The sequence below is a fragment of the Lipophrys pholis genome (assembly GCF_963383615.2).
Source record: "Lipophrys pholis genome assembly, chromosome: 6".
NCBI classification, from domain to species: Eukaryota; Metazoa; Chordata; class Actinopteri; order Blenniiformes; family Blenniidae; genus Lipophrys; species Lipophrys pholis.
The window spans coordinates 28,812,537-28,826,750 of record NC_137629.1 but is presented as its reverse complement, the minus strand read 5'-3'; the positions used below and the strand labels follow the sequence as shown (position 1 = coordinate 28,826,750).

The 14,214-nt window shown below is 41.2% G+C and overlaps 1 protein-coding gene across 1 annotated transcript; it reads left to right on the top strand.

Annotated features, from left to right (window-relative positions):
• Window positions 1-9,313: 9,313 nt before the first annotated feature.
• cdx4 (caudal type homeobox 4) lies at window positions 9,314-12,200 on the top strand (the record flags this gene model as incomplete). The annotated part of the gene is made up of 3 exons (XM_080466264.1): window positions 9,314-9,749; window positions 11,077-11,222; window positions 11,964-12,200. 3 exons carry the CDS (start codon window positions 9,314-9,316, stop codon window positions 12,198-12,200), a joined length of 819 nt encoding a protein of 272 aa, XP_080322390.1.
• Between the last annotated feature and the right edge of the window lie 2,014 nt (window positions 12,201-14,214).

The following is a 14,214-nucleotide window of genomic DNA, read 5'->3' as shown; positions in this document are numbered from 1 at the left end:
CGGAGGTCACAAGCCTTTCACATTGAAAATTTAAATGACAAAAGTGTGACGTTGTGAAGGATTATTTTTTAGAGTTGAAATATGCTGGTAATCATTTTACAAGCTCGGATCTCTCCAGTGAATTTTGTGGGAGGGACTCAACTTCCACCATTAAGCTTTTTAGAGGTGACAGATTTTGTGAATCGTCCTAATTATCCCCAGTTGGGTTCTCAAACATTAATGAAACTTCTTATTTAGATTGGAGCGGAGCCTTCTCGTGCTCCTTGGACTGTGAAAGAGTCACTTCCTCACCGGGACAAGGTGTCGGCAGCCTATCTGTTCACCGGGACAATGCCCCTCTGAGCCGGGAAGGAAGGAACTCTTAATCATCCTGGTCAAGACTGGAGGACGCCACACACCGGCACTTCCTGTAGGGGGGGGGGGGGGGGGGGGGGGGCTCTGGGTAACCGGCACTGGGTGTGTCTGACAGGGGGGGTCACACAGCACAGGACGATCACAGGATTTACTGTGTTTACCATAAGGTGAGTGCCAACATCACACCCAAATGAATGCCAACAAGCTCCGATGTGGACTATTTCCAGACTAGGAGATACAAACAAACAAGGGAAGGATGTTGGGGGTCGGGGGGTCTGAGGGCTTCACTGTCATTTTTCTGTCTTTTTTTTTTTAACTGCAACTAAACATAGTGTTTTTCCACAAATGAATGTGTATGAATGTCCTCCCTTGTGGTGCCTGGAAGTAGATCAGTAGATTTCCTTTAAGTGTTGCCTCAAACTTTCCCATTAGTGAGTTTCAAATGTTTTATGAGGAAAGTGTCCCTGTTAGGAAACTTCCACTTTTCTCTGAATGCAGTGCAAATGCCAGCATGACAGCTTTGAAATGTCTGATACTTCTAGTTAGTCATATTTGGACTTCCTTTGTTGCAGATAGCACATTATGTTCTAAAATAGCAGGAATTGATCGTGTGCCGATGATCTTTCGCGTCTTTTAAATTATGAGACGTGTGGATTTGGTCAGTCAGGAGAACTAAAGCCTATTGGCTCTCGAGACAGCACCGATTGGTTCGGCTGTTATGGCATCCTGGAAATTGAAGTCAGTCATTTGCTTTTTAACACCAGCAGTGTCAAAGTTACCTCAGGGCTCACATGCAACCAAACTTGATCTCGAGTCGAACAGACTAATGAGATATCAGCATGACAGCCTTTAAATGCAGATAAATACAAATGATTATGAGAAAGTTATTTCAAATCATTTCAGTGATGGCTCCAAGTGCAAAAAATGGTGAAATGTGCAGAACCCACATCGTCCATTTGTGGTATTTCGCAACCTTCCACGAAACATCCCTCATCATTTCACTGCTCAGACTTTGCAAGAAGCTGAAGATCTTTCACTCCTTCACCACTTATGTCTTGATTTGCTTCTCAGTGGTGTGTTGTGTCTTGTTACATTCAATTAGAAACAGCAGTTATAGTCAATTAGAAATCTATGTTGACGCATCCTTTGTCATTTTCAATTAAAAATCTATTCAATTTATCATTTCCAATACTGAAAAATCAAATTTAACAAGATTCTTATAGGAGAGAAAAAACAGCCTCACCAATGATATATAGTTCTCAGAAACTCCAAACAAATTAAACTTTCCTTCATAGGGTTAAATAAATTCTAAATTCTTAATTGTATTGGTTATCCTGGTCATTACTCCGTGTGTTGAAATATCTGCATGAATCTTTCTAAAGTCCCGTATTTTAATGTGATGAATGAAAGGAGGAAACGACTTGAGGTAAATGTTTGATTTCATGATGAAGACACGCTCTGAGCAGGATTAAAATGTGGCACAGCATCACAAAACACTGTTCACCATCTGTAAACTCAACTTCGTCATAGCTTGTGTAATGATTTTTCTGCAGAAACACAGCTAATAGAATTATGAGTGAAGCTGAAGTGAGATTTTCATTTAATTCTTTTTTTCACTTGCGGCGTCAAGGAAACTTGTGGTCAGTGGTTTTGTGCTTCGCTCAAATGACACATCGACTTTTTGTCATAGTCCAAGCGGATTGTGGGTAGACTTTAGAGATTTCTGATGTGGAAACACAGAGCAGAGAATCGGAAGCTTATTTCTCAAACAGCAATAAAAACCAGCGTATCGTCTGTTTTTACAAGATGTATCTGAAAGAGACTTTACAAAATCCAACTGTATATATTTCAAACTTTGTTTGCACTTCAAAACAGTGATCGAAAACAGAGAATACAGTTGAACATTTCCATACTATAAATCACAATACCAAGACCTGGACATCATCCCACCATTGTTCACTGATAAAAGTATGAGAGAACATGGGAGCGTAAATCTCTCGTCAGAAAATTGGGAACATGCAAAATAATGTAAAGTGTCTTGGCTTATAAGTCATATACGACTAAACTGAAGTCTGGTTTTGATTGAGCTCCATCTTTTTACAATCTGCCCAACACATGACAGCAGCGACGCTCCGACTGTAGAGTCAGAGACGGACAAATTGGAAAATGAACTCACGAGTAAACAAGGAGATTCCCACAGAGACAGATCTGCTTTATCGGGATTATCTGAAAATATTTCACAAAATGAGGAGAGTACAATATTCTTCAATGTTCAATGTAGTGTGTGTCGCACCCACTTTGCATGTTTTTGTTTCCTTCATTTAACAATTGCCTTTATGACCCCCCCCCCCCCCCCTTCCTCTGACCACTTCGAACGGCCTCTTCCTGAAGCAAACAGTGCTGCAAAAACACTTCATTAATCTCAGAAAAGAAGCCGATAATGAATTCAGGGACCCTCTGAAACTGTGCCAAAACACATTTGTGATTCAGCTTGAAATCCAATCATAGTCTGATTTGAGGCCGTTGACCAATCAGTGCAACGAAGCCGGAGAAAAGAAAAGGGGGGAGTAAAAAAGCGAAGCCATATAAACGTCCACACAATGCAATTCCCAGACCCCTGCCCGAGAAGGTGAATGGCGTCCAGGCAGCGCCCACGCCTCTCACCTAAAAGCAGAACAATGAGCCGGATACCCTCCCCTGAAACACCTACCATTAGTTCACCTTTAACAAGCAGAAGCAACTCGGCCAAATAAGACAACAGGAGGAGGGGGTCCCAGGAGGAAAAGGAAAAACACAAACAGATCAGGAGCAGGTCCACATGTTTGTGGAGTTTGAGGAGTGTTAATGAGGGAGCTGCGCCGCAGCTAAATCTTAATCAAAACAACGGAGTCTGAAGTTTTCTGTGTAAATAAATCAGCAAGTATCAAAGTAAAAATGAAGGAAACCACAAGTTTTCTTTGGAGAGACCGAAAGCTTTTTCCTCTCTGTTTACTCTGCAGAAGTGTTTCTCATTCCTGGTCCTGGATATTGTAGGGCAGCTGCAGGACGACTCTGGGCTTCAGGGGCAAGTAGGTTAGATGAAGGTTCAACTATCATTTTTTTTTTAATTATTATTATTTAAGCACTCTTTCCCCCCCTAAATTCATTGTAAGTGTAAAAGTGACTATTTAGATTCAAAAACATCTTGCAAGAGAAGAGTTATGCTTTTTATTGCATTTTGATCCCATGGTGCCATTCCATCACACGGATAAAATACAGAGGGACACACAATCCCCAAAATATATCTATATGGACAATTTATAGTCACAATTTAGCAAACCACTATTGTTTTGGATTGTGGAAAGAAGCCAGTGCAGCATCAGAAACACTCCACAGGCAAAGGGAGAACATGTGTACTCTTAGAAACATACAAGAGAACATGTGCTGAACACCGCGACTGGATTCAATTCAACATGACTGAAGGGAGAGAAACAGAGACAAAGAGAGAACAGGCGCAGAGAAGAAAAAAGCCACGCACAGATGTTCATAAGCAGCACATCGTCATTAGTCCAGGAGGCTCAAAGCCACAAAGCTTCAGCTGCACTGCCTCCATACCTGCTTTGAGAAAAACTAAGATCCACTGAGGTCTTTGTTTGTGCAGTCGGCATGTTCTCTCTAAATTTTCCTTAACAGAGGAAAAGAAAATAAACCTCATTGCCGATATGCGAGGCCTGGCTGCAATCCTAAGAGAAAAATGCTCATTAGGTTGACGAAGCACTATCTGAAGGTTAATTCATGTCTGTAAGCAAGATATAAGTGTTATCTCCATTTACCATTGGTCTTGATGTCAGAGTTCTGTCTGTTCTTTTTAATCAGTAGCTGGAGTGGTAAAGAGGATGTTTTGTGGATGAATCGTTCTTACGTGCGACTTCAGCCATTGTTTTGTTATCCATTCCCCTGCTTGTAGACTTTGGTACACAGCACAACACCAAATTGGTCTTTGTAATAAAAGCGTGAATGTTGATTTCACTAATTCGGATAATTACATGAGGTTATAGCTCATTGCCCAATTGCAGAGGCGGTGCAGTGTTGATAAAGGGATCCAGACGTCACAGGTTCACACACTGCTCATGGCAGAAAACATGCAGATCAGATGCCCTTAATTTGGGCTCAGCGAGTAGGAAGTCCATCCACAGCTGCTGCAGAGCCGCGGAGGGGCAACAGAAGCACCAGGGAGGCACAGATATTTCATAGGAGCACAAATAGCTCCACAAACACACATCTGAGCCCCAAACCCGAACTTGCCCGCATGTCACTTTCACGTCAGTGGTGTACGAGAGTCATCGGGAAGCGAACATGTGCGATGAATGAAGTAAATATTGTTCAAGTTAATTTTTTTCTCTGCCTGTCAATTCCAGACCAACAATACCAGCTTGTGTTTCCTTTTGGTTTGCTTTTAATGCTTTCGTAGAAAGAGTTCATGAAGGCTAAATGTTTTTAAAATAGGAATTCCTTTTGTTCAGAATAATGCTGAGCACATGTAGAATTTGGCCAAAACAAAATACCACTTTAGCGTTGTCTTTGGTTCCTCAGAAACCCCAAATCTTTATTTTTAAAAAATGACGCTCAAAAGGTAAACGGGAAGTAAAGGCCACATTTTTTTTTAAGTATATGCGCAGTGGGTTGTTTTTATTACATCAGTACCACTTGTGGAAAAAGTCAAAAGCTGCATTAAGATGACCTCAATAAATAATAGTCGTGTGATAAGAGCTTACACTGACAGAAAAGCCAAACAGAAGCAGAAATAAATAACATTTACTCTCATAAGATTCTGAAATCAATGCACTTATAGCAGCAGTCTAACAATCGTTTAAAACAATCTTTACATCTCCAGTTGAAGCAATGATCTACAGATGTTTCACATTAGAAGTGACAAACTCAAGAAGGGTCAACCATGCAGGCGGCTCTTTCTAAAAATAGCAGCACATGGTCCTGTTTTACCGCCGTTACTGCAGAGACACGCTGAGGCCGCTTCAATTCGTCAGCCTGTGGCTGTTGACACTCAAAACAAGAAATGTGGCTCCATCAAGTGAATCAAGTAGCAAATGTAACTCCAGCAAAGTTTTTAAAAAATATTACCTATGTCAGTTCTCGAAAGTCAGGAGTACAACATGGTGGATTATAGATGAAAATCATGGAGCAAAAAAATTGTTCATTATGGGGTTTTTTTGTTTTTTTTCTGTTTATAGTCTGCTCCCAACAGTGGCATGGCATTTCCATAATAAATAAAAGACTCCTGAGAGAGACCCTCTGAACAGACTTCAGTTATATAACATGTTTCCACTGCTTGTTTTGCACTGTTGGTCACATTCACACAAACATTCACACCAAGGGCCGTGCGGGATGCTCGACCTCCACTGGGAGACATTTGGCAGTCGGTCGTTGCCCGGGAACACTTCAGCACATGGACCGGGTGAGAACCAACAACCTTCTGTTTGAGGGTCTCGAAGTTAGAGAATCCCTGACCGTGACCTTTAACCGCCAGCGACTCAGCAGCTATCTGCTCCCAGTATGTGTCGGGTTAACTGTAACTATGAGTTCATCCACACTGATATCAAATAATGAAAAGAAACTTCACTTTGCCTTGATGGACGATCAGCTGAAAGAACACAGCCCCGGGCCCATAATCACTACGGCAAACACAAAAGTGTTTTTGAATTTTCACAGTTGTCTATAGCTTACCCGCTCGAGCCAGAAAACACAACATGTTAAGCCAAAACCTCTTGGAAGGTTTCACAGCCACCCCGTTAGCACACCGTATAAACTCCATACCGAGCATTCGAAAGCGGCTGAAAACTGAAGCAGAAACTCCAAACGGACTCATTTGGTCTCTGAAATCCTGAGCTGCCTCATTATATAGGTGCTTGGGATGAGGAGAAGGTCAGTACAATCATTCAAATTAGACGTGTTTGGGGGTGGCTGTGGCTCAGTTTGGTAGAGCCCGATTCTCTTTCAATCACAAGTTGTTCAGTCCTCCATCTCTCCCCCTCCTGGCTGTATGATGAAGTGTCCTCAAGCAAGAACGTGAAGCCCAAACTGCTCCCAGTGGAAGGATTAATCGCCTTTATGGTGTGTGTGTGTGTGTGTGTGTGTGTGTGTGTGTGTGTGTGTGTGTGTGTGTGTGTGTGTGTGTGTGTGTGTGTGTGTGTGTGTGTGTGTGTGTGTGTGTGTGTGTGTGTGTGTGTGTGTGTGTGTGTGTGTGTGATTAATAATGTAAAGCACTTTGAAGGCCGCTGCAGCAGAGTGGAAAAACACTACATCATTTACTCTTCATGTTGAATCTCTCAGGAAATTGTTGAAATGCTCAAAATGTGGACATATAATTTGTTCATCATTAAAACCTTTGGAAAAGACAGATATGGAAACCATGTGTGAAGGTTGGTGTACCGCACAGGTTTGCTCCTGAAATGATCTTGAAATGAGCCCAAATCGGAATGTCTTTAGTACTTTGAGCACTTCAGTGACAGTTTTTTTTTTTTCTAGACACCGGAAGAGTGAGGACTGAACATAAATAACTCAACTCCACCATCTAGTGGAAAATTATCAAGTTGTTACACAAATGTTCACTTGGCTTCATACTTCAGTGTTAAAAAAGAAAAGAAAAGACATTTTCAGCAATAAACACATTTGATTTCATCCATCTTCTATATTACATCTTCTTGGTGCTGGAGCCAATCACAACACACATTCAAAGTTCTACACAATTTAAAAGCACCAATTAGCTTCAAATGCCTGTTTCAGGACTATGAACAGACAGAAAACACAGGGAAAACATGCAAACTAAACACAGAAAGGCCCTGAACCCTCAGAGACTTTAGAGGGTGACGACTGGGTGAAACTGCTGCTTTGATTTATCGGCGTATTCACTGCATGTCCTCTCCACGTCTCCAGGTGGTTGAAGGACCAGACTGGCAAACAAACCATCCAAATACTCTCAAAGCTGGGTTCCACCATCAGAGCGGGGATGTGTTTCTAACTTTTCAGCACTTTTAACAACACTTGTTTATAGCTGTTGTGATTTGGATTGGAAAAAAAAAAAATCATATTTTTCCTGTGTGATCAGAGGCATGTATGTCTAATCACATGTGAGAAGAGGCACACACAAACAGACCTCCTTTGGCTTCAGTTGAGAAAAGCTGGGCAGTTCAGATTTCTTTTAAGTCCTATTTTTATGAGCTCTCTTCCTTATTTTCATTTCAAAGATAGTTCCAAACCAAAACTGTTTTGGAATTGTGAGTGATCCGAACACCCAGTGAACATCATTCCTGATTTCATATCTATTTCCTCGGTGGATGAACAAGAACAGTCCTTTGGGAGTCTTTTAGTCGTGTATTGTTGGTGAAGGCTGCCCTCTTGAGGTAAATAACCTGCTGAGCAGTTCAACTCACTTCAAGACTTCGTCGGCAGCCGCAGTTGTGCCTAAATCCACAAGAGGGCATTAGTGGGTTTTAATTGCCCATCCGAACTCAACACAGCGAAGAAACGTCCACCAATGTGCAGTTATGTGGACAAAAGAAATGCTGAGAAATTGACCAAGGGAAATGTTTTATTTTTTCAAAAAGTCACATGAGCTTTAAGTTTGTGTAATGTCAGTGACTGTGACAATCACTTTCTCCTACTTAAGACAACACAGAATAAAATGTATGAAACACCCACAACTGAATGTTCGAACACTTGTATGAACTTAGAGAATGGGTTTAAGAAGAGAGAGAGCTGAGTGACAGGCAGGGTGCAGCACTCAGAAACGACGAGTCCATAAGACAGTCTAAAAAATATTTAGTTATCAATTAACTGACGCCTCATATATATTTATTTATGACTACAGAGACGAGAAAACTACTCATACGTGATCCTGATCTATCTATCTATCTATCTATCTATCTATCTATCTATCTATCTATCTATCTATCTATCTATCTATCTATCTATCTATCTATCTCTCTACCTATCCATCTATCTATCTATCCAATAATACCACCAGTTGAAGTCGCAGGAAAACAACTTGTGTGTAGTTTGAGTTTCAGGCGGTGGCTGATGTGTCACAGGCCGCTGTTTGTCTCAGGGGGGGTTGTTGAAGTTTCCTTGTAACCGGAATTAGCTGTGAAGTGCGACCTTGAGGTGTGAACGCGGAATACGAAAGGTCCGGCTTGCTTTGGGTAAAAGTCTCTCGTACTTTGCACCTCGTTTGCAAGTGAATATCTTAACAAATACATCGGGGATCACGCGTGAAGCGTGGCGAGAAAGTGCCGAATTCCCATGCTGAGCGTTTTTGAATCCACATTAAAACTGAGTATGCTTTGGAGTTCGATGCGCAACTTTGAAAAAACACTATTCTCAACCAATGAACAAACGCATTTGTCCTGGTTATTAACATACAACTACCACACACACACACACACAAATAGTTCCTATCGAAATTCCTGATAATTAAATATATATCAGAGCTGAATTACACACGTACCATTTAATCCCGATGCGTTCGTGGACGCGAGGCCTCGGTTTATTGCAGGTCTGTGCAGCATGTGCAGCTGATAGGCCGCGGTGTTAATGTATTCATGGAGTGGAGTACTCGTGTTTGGGATAGGCCCGTTGTCAGGTGATGACGCGCTACAGGACGAGCGCAAGGGGACAGCTGGGCCAGCCGCATCGGTCACTCTCATTTGGATGCAAATCGACAAGAGCAGAGGAGTCGGCTGACGTCAAGAAGGCCGGAGTATACTTTTATCCTCTTGTCAACAGAGCCACATCATGTGAGACTGGAGACGCACGGGAACTACGCCGCATTTTTACTCTGGAAACCACGTCTGGACTAAACAGCAAAAGGATTTGTTTTCACAGTTGCAGGGTCACAATGTCGCCTTAAGATAAGGCAACATCACCCCTCAGCTGTTTTTTTTTTAACAATTAAACTTTTCAAATCATGTATGTGGGATACCTACTGGATAAAGAAAGTAGCATGTATCACCAAGGGCCAGTAAGAAGATCAAGCATCAATCTGCCTCCACAGAACTTTGTTTCTACACCGCAGTACCCCGACTTTACTGGATATCATCATGTGCCAAACATGGATACGCACCCACAGTCTGCAGGGAGTTGGGGACCTTCATATGGTGCCCCACGGGAGGACTGGGGTGCATACAGTCTGGGACCCCCTAATACTATTCCTACACCCATGAGTAATTCCCCTCCTGGACCGGTTCCTTACTGTTCATCCGAGTACAGTCATATGCATCCTCCAGGCTCTGCAGTGCTACAGCCGCCGCCAGATAATGTTAACGTCGCGCAACTTTCATCTGAGAGAGAAAGGCGCAATTCGTACCAGTGGATGAGTAAAACTGCGCAGTCATCTTCTACAGGTCAGTTCAACATCTTAAACAAAGTACTGATGTTATAGTGTGATGTGTAAAGTGGATCAGATGTTGTTGCGTTATAGGGAGAAAAAAAATGGTTTGGCGCGCCTTCGGGATTTTACGCAGGTATCGGCGGTTTAGAATAACTGGAAATAAATATTCTTAACGCAGTTATTTGAACAAAAATGTGTTTTAAAAATAGAATGTCAAACGTAAAATGCACGGAATCCAGAGAGGAGTTTAAAAGGGACAGGAGGTGGCCCTGGCCCTGTGTCACCGTGGGAATTGTTAACCTTTAAAGAATTAAATATGCAAAATGTTCTCAGACTAAGAATTACCTATATTCTAAGGCCAGTTTTGCGTAAAAGAAATACTAATAACGATTTAAAAACTTTTATTAATATTTTCAGCTGATCGAATTAGGTGTCATGTGTCTGTCCACATTACTGCCATATCAAACCTCTGATGCGTAATAGTTATGGTGGACTGAGGGTCAGCAGGTCATTCTATTGGTCTCTCTCCTGTGGTGGAAATTTTAAAAAGGTGCGAGGAATCGGCGCCAGGCGCAGTTGTGATGGTAATGCCATCAATCCTGAAGATGTGAGGTCGACTTCCCTGTTACATGTTTACTGTTTTGAGAGTTATCCGTCATAGTGGCCTTTGCTTTCAACACCTCTTCACTTTGATATGCGCCATCCTCCCTTCCTCTCCGAGAGTTATATTGCCGGAAAGAGCGACGCGTTTCACAGCCAATATCTCAATCTTAAGGGCAGCATGTTTTACGGCTGTATTACAAATGATCGATTTTATTGGTTTGCTGTTTTTGTCCAGCGGAGAAAAAAGATGGAAAAATAGTAGCACAATTTCACAAAATTGTAAATTAATTTGAAGCATTCTGAATAAATCATTATAGGATTACATGTGTATGTCACAGCTTTTTTAAGATTTCTTTATCATCAAGCAGCCAAGCTTAACAAGTGCGCCCTCACGACACGCCTGTAAAACCGTGAAAACCTGCATTTTACGCAGTATAGATGGAATCAATGCCTCTTCTGTCTGTGTATTTTTGGGTTGGGTGTTTACTTCTGACTGGTCAGTGGCGGATCTGTTTGAAATTCGGTGTAGTACAGCTGTCATCAGAGTAACATCAAAAGGCCTTATCAGTTGAAAGGAGACGCAGACTCGCGGGCTACAGACGCGTCGAGATGCTCAGCGCAGATAGGCCGGTCCTGGCATGCAGTGTGTGCAAATCTACCAGTTTAACCACCTGGCTGCTCACACAAAGTCCTAGAAAGTCCTCATGTGGCTTTTCTTTCTTATTTCTCACCTTCAGGTAAAACGAGAACGAAGGAGAAATACAGGGTAGTCTACACAGACCATCAGAGGCTGGAGCTGGAGAAGGAGTTTCATTTCAACAGATACATCACCATCAGGAGGAAGTCCGAGCTGGCTGTCAACCTTGGACTGTCGGAAAGACAGGTAGATCCATGCCCTAATTAAATACAACACCACTTACGTCTGTCTGCAATGAAATGCAGTGGAGTTAAGATTATAAGTATTTATAGGCTACAGCGTGTGTCAAATAGGTGCTTGTCACTTGTCACATCAGATAGCTGACGTGTAACCTGTAAAATTAAGGCACTATTATTATGCCTGTAAAATATGTCTGTAATTATATTCAGGCAGGACAAATGTAGATTCCTACTGATGTTCGTTAAAACCTCTAATTGTCTAATTTAAAGTTCTTTATACTATATGAATTCAAAGCACGCACGATTAGTATTTAGTTTGTATATTACTGATGTAGCTATATTTAGTGGATGAATTGTAAAACGAAACAAAACTTTTTAAATACGTTAGCAGTTAACGTTCTTGTGTTTTAGAACACACTTTAAATTTGTTTTCATGCATTTAGAAATAAACAAAACGTGTATGCTTTACTGTATTTTTGCAAATGTATGGCATTTAATTGTTTTTCAGTTCTAATTTTATTGCCCAAATCTGTTGCTTTGTTGTGTTTTCTAATGCTCTTTTGTTTGTTATGTTGGGACACGTTCAAGCATAAAGTGAAGATCGAAAATATTTCATTTTAGTTCACGAATATGACGCTGCCCCCGCGCGTAAATTGTACCCAATCCTTTAAAGCGCACCATGGGTGTGACATTGAGCAATTAAGGGTGTATTTATTCACTGTTCTTATCTTCTCGTGCCTCTATCCAGGTGAAAATCTGGTTTCAGAACCGCAGAGCGAAGGAGAGGAAGCTGATCAAGAAGAAGCTGGGTCAGTCGGACGGCAGCAGCGGCTCCGTGCACAGTGACCCGGGGTCAGTGAGTCCTCTGCCGGTGCCGCCGGGCTCCCTCAGCCCCACAGACATCCACGGCTCTATGTATCCTCCACAGGGAATGAACACCTTGCCATCAATCGGGAATATACAACAAGTGACAGTGACTCAGTGAAACAGTTCACCCTGTGGATCATCTCTCAATAACTGAGCACTCCGACGCGCTGACGGGACTCCTCACAGGCAGCCAGAGGACCTGGACTCACGTCCTGAAGCACAAAGCTGCAGATTTACCCTCAAATATTGCTTTTTTAAAAAAATAGAATAGATATAATAACGTGAGGATAACAAAAAGAAAAAAAAATCTACGTGTTTCAAATTTTAAAGTTTTAAACTGTTTGTGAGTTAATAAGATATAAATATCCTTTTTTTTTTTTTGTATGTGATGAAGAGTGTGAATAAAAGGAGAATTCAGGGATATACCAGTGAAGGTTTGGACTGTTTGTAGCTCAGTCACACTGGACAAACTGCTTCGACTTGACAAATCATTTTCTATGTTTGCAGCACGATTTGGTGCAAAGTGATGACGCGGTTAGCGAGGTCGACCAATGGCAAATTTCATAGTGTAAATAAAATGCTTTTTGCAGAACTTACGTTATTTTTCTTTGTTTCTCTCGCTTGCTTGTATTTTCAGTGATTTTTTTTGTGTGCATATAAACCTACACCTTTTACAGCAATTATGCTGTCTGAAAACAATGTTTTCTACCTTTATCTTATTTGCGTTTTATTGTTTGACTCTATAATTCTGACTTTTGCAAGTGCTGAGGTATTTCACAAAGTTAATATGTCAGGGTTTTTTTTCCCAACACAGATGGTCACTGTTGATCATGGAAATGTTCTGGTTTTCTATTGTGGATAATCAGCACAGGCCCTCTTATCCAAAACAAATTGTCGAGGCCTATTGGTCCTTTTCCATGTGGACTTGGAGACTTTATGCAACCACATCTGCTTTCATTTGGCCTTTAATTATATTGTCATGATATAGCCTGTTCAAAGTTTATTGTCATTTGATCCTGACTTGTTTTATTGTATGTTACTGAAGCACAATGGGTGCCCAGGAGTTAAGAGAGAAAATCAAATTCAATTCAATTCAACTTCATTTATATAGCACCAAATACGACACAGTCATTTCTATTTACTTTTTACAGAGAGAAACCCAAGAAATGTGGGGCTTATATCAACTATCCTATTTATTCCACACATGATAAAGATGCGTCGGTATAATCAGTTTAATTTAGTTGTATCAACTACTGGTCAAGCTTGTTGGTGTGTAATTAGTCAATTAGCATGGGTCTAGACAGACTATTTCAGGAAAAGGGTCTCTTCCTTATGTTGACCTGTGTCCATGTCTGAATTGAAAAAAAGTTAATTGATTCCCCCTGACAGGGTGCAGCTCTCACAGCGGACAAGAGCCCGGGACCCCAAAGTGTCAGAGGGGTCAGATATATAAAGCATATATTACTCGGACAGACACACAAAACAATCCAAATGAGGGAGACATGAATTCAGACCAAAGACTTCCGAAGAGCCACAAATGTGACTGAAATGACTTGAAATCATCACCATCATTTACTAACTGATAGAAAACAGACAAAACAAACAACATGAATACAAGTGATATTATAAAGAGCGAAGATGAAAGTACATCCACAACATGATTAATTCAATTACTGAGTTAGTCCTATTACCAAATATAAATGTGAATGACAATAAACAGATGCAAAATATTTCACACACACACTCAAAGATAAAGAAAATAAGATAGGATAATATCCTTTATTTGTCCCACAATGGGGAATTTTGCCTTGTTGCAGCATCAGTGGACAATATGAATAGGTTGATAACCTTGAGATTATTTACATTCTTATGGCAGTGTATCATATAAAGGAGACAAACACTTGGTTTACATGGCAGGATATTAATCACAATTTTTTGGAATTTAATTTGATGTGTTCAACTGTTGTAACTCAGCCAAAGCGCAGTTTTTAATGGATTCAAATCTGATTGGAATTCCTTCCAATGTGTTGAAACTCAGCCCCCCTCTGAGTGCGAACCAGCCGCGTGGGCGCGCTTTAAAAAAAAAAACAAAAACAAAAAAAAACGGACGTGCGCGTCCCCGCCGCAGACGT